Here is a 14,554-nt window from a genome sequence, read left to right as displayed (position 1 = left end):
GAGGGGGGAGGGTGGAGGATGGGAAAGGCAGCGGAGCACAACAGACACTAGTATGGCAATTTGTAAATCAATGGATGTGTAACTGATGTGATTCTGCAATCTGTGTATGGGGTGAAGGTGGGAGTTCATAACCCACTTGAATCAAAGTGTCGAATATGATATGTCAAGAAATTTGTAATGTTTTGAACAACCCACAATAAAAAATTAAAAAATAAAAAAAATTAAAAAAATAAAAAAATAAAAAATTCTTCACTTAATAAAGTAAAACAGGCAAATTTTTTCTTAAGTTAATTTTCATCTTTCATTGGGAGAAAAGTTGTCTCCTATCTTTGTTCACATTTTCCTTACTGCAGAAAATTTTTAGCAAACACTAAGTGAAAATAGTGTCCATTTAGTCCATATCCGATACAGCATCTGAAAAATATGTATTATGAATTCAGTAGAAAAGTCTAAAAAAAGTTTTTAAGGGCCCAATTCTCTAATTATCCCCATACCTCTGTAATTAGGCCTTCTTCAGATGCACAGGATGAGCTTTGCAAGATTAGACAGCAAACACACCCTGGATTAGGCAATACAGAGGCAAAAATGACAGGCCATCAGTCCTCTAATATGTATCCAATACTGTTGTGTAAGTCAGTTGGGTTTTTTGCCCAGTTTATTAATAGTTATAAGGAATGATTTGCTAGTAAGTTCCCTTAAAAACGAAACATTGCTGAATATTTTTAATGAAAATAGTCTTATCAAGGATGATCATCAAAAATAATCAGCATCTGCAGCAGGGTCACTGGTCCGTCATAGTGGCCACTAACACGAACTGCACCTGTGCAGACTGGATGAATTCCAAACCTGCCTAGACATACCCAGAGAGTCAGACAGAGCTTCTGTGGTTGGACTCTGGAAACGTTGCCATCAACATGATGGATTGATCAGACACATTTAATTTTATTCCCTCCTACAACCCACTAAAATATAGTATAGATTTTTTTAATATGTAAAAACCTAAATTTACTGAGTGCCGAGGAAACAGAAGAGGAGATAGCACTAACAACATTTGGAAGCTGGAAAGCAGATGGAGAAGTGGTACCTAACACAGGATGCTAAGGAAAGCCAGCTCCTTTGCAGCATTGAGGAAAGCAAGGAACCATTCCAATTTGCTCTGTGGAAACTTCAAAAGATAAAAGACTCTCATTTGACCTGTAGCTTTTATCATAGTTAATGGCTTTGGATGTGTTTTGTTGGGTGTCAGCTGCACTAGGGAAAAGCAAGCTATATTGCAAAACAACTGCAGGGACAGGGGAGATTTTAACTAAGTCAAAGTTGATGGGGGACTGGGCTTATAGCTCAATGTTACAGCACTTGCCTAGCATGTATGAGGTACTGAATTTGATCCTCAGCACCACATAAAAATAAAATAAAGGTATTGTGTCCATCCACAACTAAAAAAAAGTTGATGGGGTACAAGTGTTTAAAATAACTTATTTCAAGCCTAAAAATGAATGCTGGGCCAAAGCTATATTAAACAAATTTATGAAAACATCCGTACCCCTGGAGTTTAGCTTCAGACAAAGAACAAATAAGAGAAAGTGACATGTTCCTTCTATATTGAAGCTCTTAATGGCCAATTGGTCTCTTTCACCCTCTCTCCTTCGACCCTCATGTTCAGGAAAGTACATGTTGATATGGATCCAACCTACCCCCTACCAGGACTGGCAGGGGCATTGCTAACAGTATCTCAGAGGCAGTTGATTTTGCAGCCTAATCCCATCCTGATATCCTTGGGTTCCCCCAACAAATACCAAAGTCAAATTGTACTTGTTTAACAAGTGCTGAGTTCCATTCATACACTCAGAGTCCAACCAGGTGTTTTGTTCCCCTCTAAAGATTAACAGACTACCAAGAATCAGGGATTATTACTTACCTGATACAAGTGACAAAGTCATATCACAGGCAGAAAACAGAGACTCTGTAGCAAGAAGAAAACTGCAAAGAAAAACTTTATAGCATCTTTATAAACCCAATAAAGAAAAAAGATTAATGATTTAAAATATATGAGAATGTCAATAAAAGGACTAAAAAAATTAAGTTCAGGGAAACTTCCAGAAAGCAGTGGAAAATGATGGAAACCGAGAAGAAAAATCAGAGAAGACCTTCAAGAAATCCATCATTCAAATAATGGGAATTCCAGACACTACAGAGGAAGGAAGAATATTTCCTCACCCAGGCAGGCATGCATGTCTAGATGTAAAGTGCTGAGCATGGAAAATCCAGTAGACCCCCATCCAGGGACATCACAATGAAATTTATTTTTTTTCAAGCATATAAAGCAGGGTTTATTTCAAAAGGAGTGACATAGACTTCTCCAGGGAGGGAGAAGGTGAAATAGCTGGTATCCTGGTATCCCAAAAAATGAGAGTGTTTTGCCTTTTTCATATGTCCTAGGCTTCCTTTGTTCTCCTGCTCTCTTCCCTTTATCTCTCTCCTTCCTGCATACATGACTAAGCCCAGGAGATGCTCAAGTAGGATGGCCAAAAGGTAAGAAGCAGATGGACAGGAGGGGCCAAGGTGCAGTGATCCAGGCAGGAAGAGGGCTCAGGGTGCATTAATTAACAACTTTTGTAACTCCCTGACGATGAAATTTCAGAATACAGTGAAAGGGATATTGCATAAACTTGAGTCTTCTCATCCATGAACTTGATACATTTCTGCATTTATTTAGGTCTTTAATGTCCTTAGATAAGATTGGCGGTAGGGAGCATGTGGCTCCATTAGTTTTGCCTTTTAATTTTATTGTGCTGTAGTAAAAAATTCCATATTCTTTGTGTGAAAATTACTTGTCAGATGTTGATATTTGCTTTGAGTGCTAACATGCAGTCTTCTTTGCAAACATCTCCTGTGCACTTTAAAAGAGTGCAGATGTACTGAATCTGCTGTCTTTAACCACAGCAATGCTCTATCAATCTATTTATATTTGTTCACTAGATAACACTTGTGAAAGTTGTATCTGGAGCGCAAGCAATAAGTAGCATTCCTTCCTCCTTCTGAAGTTAGAACCCTTGAAATATAAGCACAAGTGCCAGCAGATAAAAATGAAAATGTCTTGTTTTATACTTAAATGAAATGGGACTATGTGTTTATGGTGACTAATGTATCACCTAAGAATTATCATCAAATCACAAGTATAGCTTAAAAAAATAATAGATTTCCCTAAAAGGAACAGAGTTTGCCTCCGTTCACCACAAGGTAAAGAGCAGGGAAGATCACATCTTCTCTGTGGGCAAGCAAATCTAGAAGGGGGTGAGAAACCAAGAGCTTAGCAGGTGAGTTCCTCATAAGCAGTCAGAGCAGCCAGCCCTCCTCCTATGTGAAGGAGGTACAAGGAAGGCAAGCAGATGTGAGGAATGTGACCTAGAGGGCATCTAGGCAATGGAGTTCTCATCCATTTGAGCAATCTATCACTGAGTGGTGGTAAAATCTCCACAGTGACTGGGAGGGTTTATTTTGAGAATATGCTAAAGATCATTAGGCTCAAAATTGCATTGAATAGTTTCTCTAGTTATTATGTGATGACTTTCATTAACTTAATTCTGTAAGCCTGTTCTTTTTTTTAATATAACAATATCAGCTATTCCTTGCTTATTATTTCCCTTGAGTTTATTTTACCAAGCTTCCCATCCTTTCTGTATTTGGGTGGGTTGCTGGATAATTTTTTAAATACAAACCAAAGCATTTCCTATTCTAATTTAACGCATTTCATTTAGAGATTACTTAATTATTTGCTTACAGCTTTAACATTTGATTTTTATGCTCTTACTTACCAGGTTTTATTTGTTTCTTTGGTTATTTGTTCCTTCTTGACTCCTGTTAGATTTTGTTAATCCTGTGTTCCTGCATGGATTAGTAATATATGTATTCCGTATTCAATTTTTAAGTGTTTAGCCTTGGATTTTTAACATTCATTAAAATACATCATTGTCTGGACAAAACTTAAAAGTTTAATTAAGATTTCTCACTTCCTTCCAAACCATACAAATCAGTTGCAATTCTCTAACAATTATTTTCAAGTGTCATAAACACGTCGCTTTAGCCCCCTACTGATCATGGTTTTTTCAACCAGTGCTCACAGTTACTTTGATGTTTGTTGATTACTCTGATCTCCTCACAGCTCCCACCCCTCTCTTTCATTCCAAGCTCAGTTTCTTGCATTTTAAGTGTCTTCTTTAGTAATTATTTTAGAATTGATTGTGAGGGGTTAAAACACTGATTCTTTGTTGAAATTATCCTCATCTTTTCCACATCATTTAACTCTAAGTAGAATTCAATGTTGGCATTTGTATTCTTTTGAATTTAGAGTAAATTAATCTACTTATTTTAGCTTCTATTGTTGCTTTTTAAAATTAATGTTTTATTCTTATAAAGGCAATCTATCTTTTCCCTGGGGACTTTGAAAATTTTATATTTGTGTTTGACAACAGAATACCATTACCATGTGACTGGGTGTCAATTTTTTTTTACTATTTTAATTTACAATAGGTTTAAGTCCACATTCTCACCAACGTAAACAAAATACAACATTTTATCAATATAACTAGGAGTATTTTATCAACCTTTTACTTTAAAAATATAATCCTCAGAAACATTAAAAATTCTTATAGCCAAGATTGTAAATTCTTACAACTAAGTAAGTATATGACTGAGAACTGTAGTACATTTAATCAGTATACTTCTAATACTTTAATACCAACTGTGCAAAAAAATTACCATTTATATTTTCTCTTTGAAAACTGGTTCTAGAAGAAATTTTTGAAAATAAACATTTCTAAAATACCCAATAGTAGTATTATTATAATATTTCTTAGAATATTATGGTACTTTCAAAATCAGATGTGTCTCTGGCTCTTTTTTCTACAGTCTTCAAAAATCAATACAGCAAACTTATGAAAAAGAACTGGATAATCATTAGGAAATAAAATACAGCATCAGGAGCTGGCACCAGGTCCAAACAATATTCTCTGAATGTTAAATTCTCTCCAGAGCCAAAAAAAAGAAAAATATATTATTAATAGATTTGGGGAGAGCCACCAAAAATTTATTTGATGCAGTAATAAACATATGGTAATGATTCTCTACATTACTCAGAGCTACAATATCACAATAAAGCATACTATTTGAAAGTAAGCTTTGGTTTATAGTCAAATCTATAACTTTTTATAATCCACTGTTCAAGTTATTAGCAATTGAGTTTACTCCATTAACTCTTACATAGTTTGTCAAAAAAAAGGAAAACTAATGAAATTGACCAAATTATGCTTTGTACATATATAAATATACCATGGTGAGTTTCACTTATATGTATGTCTATAAAGCACCAATTTAAAAAATAAATAAATAAATAGAAGGAAGATGAGTGAAGTGGAGGAAAGGAAAGAGGGATAAAACTAGGGGACAAAAAGAGGGGAAAGAAGGGAGTCCAAGGGGACTGAAATGGAGCAATCTATATTTTATGCATGTATGATTGTGTCAAAATGAACCTAACTATTACTTATAATGCGCTAATAAAAAATTTTTTAAAAGGGAGGACTAATGATTGCCCTAAAATTTTAAAAGGAACCAAAAGCACTGCCATTAAATCTCACTGTGTCCCACAGAAAATGAAAGAGGCTGCTATGAGGAAAGGCTCAGTGGTTAATCAGACTTTTTAAGCGTCATATAGAAAGTCACAGAGAAAACCTTTAGTGATGATGATACATGTCCAAAAGCTTACAGAATTGCCAGGGACCTTGCTTCTATAACCATGCAGTCACTCTACTTTGGATTTAGGGTTATAGCAAAGAGCCTATAGAAAAAAAAAACTCAGCATTTTTTCAGGGTATACATGGATTCAAATGACCCAAATTATTGTGCAGGCTTCTCTAATCATACTTCCTAGGATATGGAATCTTAGTGGACTAATTCCACTGGATTAGTATATGACTGTATATCCATAGCACCTGTATCCAAAAAAGGCTTGTCAATTTCCTCCTAAGGGATCTTTGCCGTTATATCACCACTCTTCTTATTTGATGTAAAAGTCTTAAGTTCATATCTAATTTGAATCTTTCATTTCACTTTCTGAGTTTCTGTAATGTAATTTTTCTCTTTAAGTTAAAAGAAACTGAGTAGGAGAAACATGTTTTTATGATTTTACAATTCTCTGCCCTGGATTAAGCTCCTAATTTATTCATTCACCCAATTATTACTAAAAGCTTACTAGGTCAATATAAAAATTAATGAGGGAGTCTCTACTCTCAAAGAAACATAGCCATAGTCAATTAGAGTTAAAAGAACCTTAAAGCTCTTGAAAGTGTATCTATAAATTCTACCAAAATACATTTTTCTGTATCAATAAATATCTACTGCTGGATGGTATTTTTAAATAAATGGATGCACCTAATATTTTTAACCTAATTTCTTACTAATGGACAATTAATGGCTTATAATTTTTCACTAACAATGCACTGCTTAACATTTTGTGAATAAATATGTGCACATTTTTTTAATTATTCCCCCAGAATTGCTTCATAAAAACAGAACTATTGTGTCTAGGTAAATGTGCATTTTAAACACTTTTGATGTATTTTGGCCAATTTCCCTGAAGAAGGGCTTTCCTTTTCAACCCTGATTATTCTCCCCTCTCTGTCCTGCTTCTGTCAATGGGGCAATAGATAATTGCTACCTCATTGTGTTTACGATTGTACTTATTTGCTTCCCAGTAAAACTCATTTTTTCTTACAATCCATTTTTTCTCATAATTACCCATATTTTCTTCACTACTGTTCTTTGGGACCATGTGTGTGTTTCACATGGATCATAAGTACTCTATGTTAAAGAGTCGTTCTTTCACATAATATAAACGCAACATTTTCCCCACTTTGCAATTTGTCCTCTTACTTTTTTTATTGTGTTTTGTGTTATACAGATGGTCTTTTCTTTATTAAATATTTATATATTTTTGCCTAAAATACCTACAGTTTTTCCCCCCCTCTAAAAATTAAGAAATACTAATGCATACATTTTGTTTACTTTTTCATGATTTATAAGTAAGACTTTGGTTTCTGCAAACACTTACTTTAGGGAATACTGTGGAATGAATATTTAGTTTGTTTTTCAAATATTAATTTAATTTTCTAGTTAGCAAGATATTTTGAATAACTCGCCCCTCTCACTGAAAATGCACTCATTTAATGGTTCTTTAATGCTCTCATCTTAAAAGATCCTGGCTAACGTCATCTACCAGATTGCAGCAAAAACATAAATTGACTGTGAGTTCAAATCTTTGATGGTACAGTGACCAAGAGCATGGTGCTGGGCCAGGGAGTACCACAACTGAGTGGCACAAAACTGAGTGTGAGCACAACCATGTTACCTTGAATAAATCAGTCCATCTGCACCTATCCTAATCCTTAGAATGGTGGAGAACAATTCTACCAAACTAATTCTGCTATTGTGAGAATGAGAGTGATTATTCAGTTATCTATTCAGCAGCATTTATTAAAAACATACCATGGAACAGACATGTTTTAATGTGCCATGACTATAGCTACCTTGAAAACACATCACTTCTGGAAACAAATTATTCTGACTTCAGGGTTAGCTTAGCATTGAAATCAAATACTCTTCTCTAGTCCTGCTTCCAATATTTAAATCTGCCCTATGCTTACTCCCATTAGATTGGTGGAAAAGACACCTGGTATCTTTTTGTTGTGCTTTTTTTTTTTTTTTTGACTCATCTAAGTGTGAAGAAATTGCATAGTGCACACTGTATATTCAGCCTCTGGCATAGTACCTGACACACCCAGAAGTGAATAGAATTGGTAAAAGAGTGAGCAAATCAGCAACAAATTCTAGCTTAAGCAATTTTCTTAAAAATAGAGAAAAAAAATTATCTTTAAAGAAAATCATCTTTCCTTAGTGAAACTAAGAGAATTTATAATCTGTAAGATAGATGAATTAGAGATATGTAGTGGAGAGAAAAAGTCATTCCCCTGCCTCAGGAGAAAAAGCCAGTATATTTGTGACAAGAAGCTGGAATCCTCTCCAATTCATCCAGCCACTCTGATTCATTATCAGACACTTGCCCTCAGTGTATTCTATCTCTGAGTGCTTCCGGTTGCTTAATATGCAAAATTGGCACGTAATCAGCCATCCCAAATGACAAGGAAGTAAAGAAGAGCATCTCCTAATGCACTTTACAAGTAGTAACATGATTGATCGTCTTTGTTCACAACTTAAATATTGATTTGTTGGTGCTTGGAGTCTGTGCATCAAGTGATCTTGATCACACACATTGGGTCGAGGCTTCTGGGTTGGCTGTCTTGCCTCCCCTGCTCATGCTTGCCTAACCTCCAGCACCTGTTTCCTCTTCTGTACAAACAGGGGCAAAAACAGTGCCTGCTGCATGAGACTGTTGTAAAAATCAAACTAGTTGCTATTTGCGAAGAGCTCAAAACAGTACCTGGTGCCAGAGCAAGTACTCAGTAGATATTACCAAATGAATCCACACACTTCACCACTCCCTGCACAGAGGCTTCGCATTATAACCAGGTTACATTCCTTTCACATAGTTCATAGAACCACACGTCTGGCAAGTACCAAAATTTTAAAGTTACACTTATTTTTTTAATAACACAACTGTCTATCTTTTCCCCACAGGACTATAAGCCTCCATGGGCAAAAACATGAATTTTTGGCATCTTTTTTGTGTTGCAATTATGTGCAGAAAAGATTATTCAAAAATCACTGTTTTTTGTTTAATCTATTAGTGTGATAAATTCCCAAACTAATTTTTCTCTTACGAGTCTTTGGCTAGGTTTGGTATAATTTATAAGTTTAGTTAATTAAATTTCTTTAAGAAAACAATCATTGTATCAAATTATCATCAAACTGGCCTTTTCAGCACACTAACATTTCTGCAAAGATGTCAAGACCCATTGTGACTGGATCCTTTACCGCAGCCATAATTGCCAGGTTCCTAATGGGATCTTGAATTCTTTCCAGATGCTTCTTACACAAGGTCACAATCCATTAGTAGTGTTGCATTTATTGTGAACATCTCTGCCTCTAGTGTTAAAGTGGCATCTGGTTGAAGGCAGTCTTGCTCTCCTGGCATCCTCTGACTTCCAGACAGGAGATTGAATTCTCTCTGCCTGCACATTTGTGTTCACCATGGCAACCCCAAAAGCTAGACCCAATGCCTGGTTCACGAATGAATAGCTTAGGAAGATATTTAAAAAGTTATTCATGAATCCTGTCCAGATACCAACTCACAACGCTTAGAAAAGAAAAGTAAATCCCTTAAAGCTCAAATTTATGTAGTTATCTTGGAAAAAAACAAGGTATTTTTAATTGCCTAGATTCCTCATAGCTCTGTGTTAAGCTCTAGCTTAACAAGAGGTATAAAACCATGACTAATATATTCACATTCCACTCCAGTCCCTATTTAAAAAAAAAAGGAATCCCTAGTTTATTCATCTTGCCTAATGACACAGAAGGGCAAAACAAGTACCCAAACAATGAATAATAATGCAAGAGCTCTGGCTGTGAAATCAATATGTCACTACAGTAGAGCTTTGCTTGGTCTTAATGTGCTCATCCCTGGATGCAGTGGAGTTTCCATCCTGAATTATATGTATGTATTGACCTAGTTATATAAATATTGGCTTTTCCTTATATGAAGCTTTTTTTAAACCTCACTGTAATTATGATGCTAATATTTGTGGCTGTAGTAACACTGAATTTAAATCTGTTATTTAGGACAGATAGTAGCATGCCATTGAGATAATTTAGAATCAAACTGGTGACACTAAATAATAATTGATAGATCAGTTATCCTCTAAATATACTAATAGAAAACTTCTTAAGAAGACAATTATTTCATCCCAAATAAATTAGGAGCTGGTCTCTTCCTTAGCTTGGTGATGTTTTGAAACACACAGAAGTAATGATAAGGATGTGACTGGATCTTGGTCTATGACTGTGCCTGACTTTTTTTTTTTAATCCAACACTTGATCCTTAACCTCAGTCTCCAATTTACCTATTGATGAATTTCTCAATCTATTGACAGATGTCTATGCCCCCATCTCCACATCTATGTGCACAAAAGGGATAAATTCACCATTTTTCTTATTTTTCTTTAATATATTTCCAATAAAGATTCTATGCCTGATCCCTCTTGTGTGTGAAATCTAAAGCAGTCAAACTCATAAAAGTAGAGTACAGAAAGGTGATTGTCAAGGGCTTTGAGTAGAGAGGAATAGGGAGATGCTGGTCAAAAGGAATGAAGTTTCTGTTAGGAAGAAAAAGTTTTTGAAACTATTGCACAGACTGGGAACTATAGCTAATAATAAGGTATATTTCAAAACTGCTACAAAAGTAAATTTCAAATGTTTTCATTGTAAAAAAGGAACATGGCTATATTAATTAGTTGGATTTAATTATTCCACATTGTATTGATAAATCATAGCATCACTTTGTATTCCACAAATATATACAATTGTAATTTGTTAATGAAAAATAAAAATAAATTTACAAAAGATCCTATGGACAATTATTCTGCTAGGGTCTAGTAGACCCTATCTATTCAATATAAATATGGTCAGTAAAAATTCTACTTTTAAAAAAATCCTATCCAAGTATTTCCTCTTACTTGGTTTTATTTTCATGAGAAAATTTTTCAGTTACTTACAGGTAGTACATCTCTGGGACAAGAAATAACACTATACCTCAGTATATTTATTATTATTGTTACTACTACTACTACTACTACTATTTTGCTTTCTTACTATTAAGTGATATAAGAAAAATGTCCCAAAAGCTTTAAAATGCAAGAAAGCATTTTGGTTTGCTCTCATGACATTTCTGGAATTCCCACCTAGTGCAGTAGGTCCAGATCAGCCCACCACATTCTCTTTTGGAGTTAGGCCAGCCCAGAGTGCCAGTAAAAGCTATGGTGCCTGCACTCTGGGTTTAAGAGCTGCTCCAGACTCTCGCAGCGAGGAGTCATGCATCACCCTTTGCTTTCTTCTTTACCCCTGCAGGGATGCCAGATGGCATGAACTTCACCGATGTAAAGCAAATCCATCACACCAGCAGCAGCAGTACTCTGGACACCACTGGAGCAGGATGTGCAGCAGGGTCCCAACCTATGACATTCATTCTGATGGGTGTACTGATGCTACTTCCAGGGCTGTGGTAACAGAACTCTTCTGCCTTGATATCTCCTACTGGGGTCTTGATTTCTCCCTTCTCTTCATAAACCTGGAATAGAAGATGTTTTTAATGTAACAATTATATTTATGAGAAGGGCTGTCGCACTCACTTCATGGAAGCCAAGTTGGGATATTAACAATTACCTAAACATCGATGTTTAGATGATAGACTCTTTAAAATGCATCTTCCTTGAATCTAACGTAAACCTTAAATTCTGAAATGTTAAATCTGAAAATGTGACAAGCACAGAAGTGACATTGAATAAGAAGGATTTAGTATATCTCTGATTTTATTCTTCTCGATTCTAAACCCCTTCCTTTCTAAATTAAAAAATATTTTCATTTGAAGGTGTATTTGCCAGACAAAACAATACCACAATGTGTTTCTTAAAGCTCTGGAATTAGAATTACATTAAGTCAATCAAAACACACAATGGCTAGTATTATGCATGCATTGTCAAGAGATTCTTTCATTTTTGCAAGCTAAAGAAGGAAATTACTAAAAGTCTTTAAGTTATAGAGTAGATGACTAAGGATAGTTTACATAATTTCACTGACAAAGCTTGATAAGTCTTATCCACTGTAATTTAGCCACTGACAAATCTTAAAGCTGAGTATTTTCATAGCACCTGACTTGTATCCCATCAAATTCAAAATGCATCTTTGATGTTGTGGCCCTGTCCCCTCCTCTCTTGTAGCCTAATGGATTTAGATGTGTTGCAAAGTACACTCTTGCTCTAGGACCATCTGAAATAAAGCTACTAATTATTTGATGGAAAAAATAGAGAATATTGGTCATGTTCTTCCAGCAAAAATGATATAGTCTCTCATTTTTTTTTCAAAATATTTTTTGCTACTTCTTTTTAAGGGCTGATGTTGGACCATCAGTTGGTATCTATGCATTCCCAAGCGTCTGATGAATACAGACAGGTAATGGGACAGAAGATGTGGCATGTGGTGCTTTAGCTCTTCCCCTAAGTGCAGATTAGCTGAGCAGCTAATCCACCATCCTTAATTTCCCAGTTGTGATAAATTGCCTCAGCGGACATTGATGGGACACATCGAAATCAGTACCTCAAGAAGAAGAGATAAGTCAGCTTTTATTAAGAAGTTTCACATCCCACTCATAGCCAGAAAATATAATTATTATGCAGTCACAGAATAGAAAAGAGACATGCTGAACTTTTAAAGTTAAAAAAAAAATCAACTTGAAATGACATCTGACAAAGAGATGAAGAGGACTCCCTGGGCAGCACACACTGGTGAAGGAAAGTCAATTTCTCCAAATAGGAAACAACAAGTGATGGGACCTTATCTCTCAGGTTCTCAATCAACCTATTGACCTGAGGGTGAATTTAAATGGCAGTATATTGGAGCTGCCCATTCAGGATTCTTTTTCTGTTCAAGCATGCCTCACACTTGGAACATTGTTCCACCTGCTGGATTCTGGGTTATTTTCCTAGGTGTCTGTTCCATCCCGTGACATTTATTCCTCGACCTACTTGGTATATAAAACATGTGCAGTCACCTCATCAACACTCTACAAACTATAAACTTAAACCCATTTTCTGAAGTCTTTACTTCAACGTCAGCTCTTTCCTTAAACCAGTCTTGGGAAAGAGTAATACTAAGTCACTCATTTGCCACATTCCAGTCCCATTCAGGGTTGGTTGGTTTGCTATAGCAAAATTTCTGACCCCCAAATTAAGAAAATATAATTTAAAGACAAAAAAAGAGCATCATTTAGCAGTCTAAGATACATCTAGATAAAATTAGTTGGTTGAAGATAATTTTAGATATGGCCAGGAAAGGATAAATGCAGAGAATTAATGAGTATTTTTTATCAACCAAATGTGACATACTCAAATGAATGTTGTCTACCAGCTATGCACTCTGGAGACTAAACATGTCAGGAAAATGCCGCAAGAGCTCTAAGTTCTGGGAGGTTTTCATAATTTCTTTTAAGAGCCTGAGGCATAAATTTTAATATATATATATATATATATATANGATCATTTGAAGTCAACTTGGGCACCTTAGTGAGACATCTTAAACAATATATATATATATATATATTGTTTAAGATGTCTCACTAAGGTGCCCAAGTTGACTTCAAATGATCCTTCCACCTCAGCTTCCAAGTAGCGGGGATCCTCATTATACCCAACTTTAACATTTACATTCATAATGAAGATATTTATCATCCTTCAATACTCTGTTCCATGACATTTTGTATTTATATAGCTATTTATAATTCACCAAGTCTTCCAAATAAGATGAAGAATCCCATTTGACTTTTCTCACCCCTCAAAGAAGAGGTAAATTTTTATTTGAGTAAAAACAATGACACTTTTGAAAAATATGACTCTGAATTTGCATCCAGAGTTCTCCATAAGACCTAAGAAAGTTTTGAACAATGGTAAAACTGTTAGAATAGTGTTCCATGATGACTTAACAGCATCTAAGTGAATGTATATATTTAAAGTATCACTCACATCTTCATAATCAAATTCTATACTGGAGTAATTTAAACAAATTCATTTTTCTTGAATTCAGAGTTACTTTTACATATGTTTAAGTAACACTAAAACTTAGTCCCAGAGATTGGGGATGTAGCATGGTGGTAGAGCACACATGTAACATGAGTGTGGCCCTCGATTCAATCCACAGCACCAAAAAACACAAAACAAAAATCTCTTAGTCCAGTGTTTTGCATATATTGGGGATAAATCAGTGAAGAAATCAGAGCTAACATTAAAATTTATTAACTTGGTCCTTCCTTTTTATAGACACCATGATAAATGCCTTGATAGATAATCTCATTTAATCTTCCAAATTGCATGTCCCTTCCATTTACCAATGAGGGAATGGAGGTTAAGGACTATGGATTTTTTCTGATATCATGCAAGTTATCATAGTAGAATCAGATTGATGTGCATAATGCCTGTAAATAATCTATTTATACTCCTGGCTCAAAGACATGATAGTTTGTGAACAAGAGAAAAGAACCATAGGTTAGCATAAAAATCATTTCAGTTCATTTGTCTCCAACTGTGGTTTAAAAACAAATTGATTGTATAATTACGATTGCATAATTATTCAAATTGTATGTTACTGTAAAAACATAAAGAAAAGGAAAATGGAAACACTGACTTATTTTTAGTACCAGTTGTTATTCTCCTACATACTCAAACCCCCTTCAAACAAATAAGCCCCCAACATAAATTGGCTACCAAAAATGAGGAAGAAAATACAACTTTTATAACCATGATGGAATCGGGAAGTTTCTTTTTGTCTTCTATACACCAAG

The 14,554-nt window shown here is 35.1% G+C and overlaps 1 protein-coding gene across 1 annotated transcript in view; it reads left to right on the top strand.

Moving 5' to 3' along the window:
* The window catches only part of Gpc5 (glypican 5), a 1,301,425-nt gene extending 1,289,399 nt beyond the window's left edge, over positions 1 to 12,026 (top strand). Inside the window, exon 8 of the mRNA XM_015484160.2 lies at positions 11,074 to 12,026. Within this exon, the coding sequence (XP_015339646.1) occupies positions 11,074 to 11,231 (158 nt within the window). The 3' untranslated portion in view covers positions 11,232 to 12,026. The remainder of the gene's footprint in view (positions 1 to 11,073) is intronic.
* The last annotated feature ends 2,528 nt before the right edge of the window (positions 12,027 to 14,554 follow it).

This window comes from Marmota marmota, unplaced genomic scaffold (assembly GCF_001458135.2).
Source record: "Marmota marmota marmota unplaced genomic scaffold, marMar, whole genome shotgun sequence".
In the NCBI taxonomy this organism is placed as follows: domain Eukaryota; kingdom Metazoa; phylum Chordata; class Mammalia; order Rodentia; family Sciuridae; genus Marmota; species Marmota marmota.
This window is presented reverse-complemented; position numbering and strand designations above follow the sequence as displayed.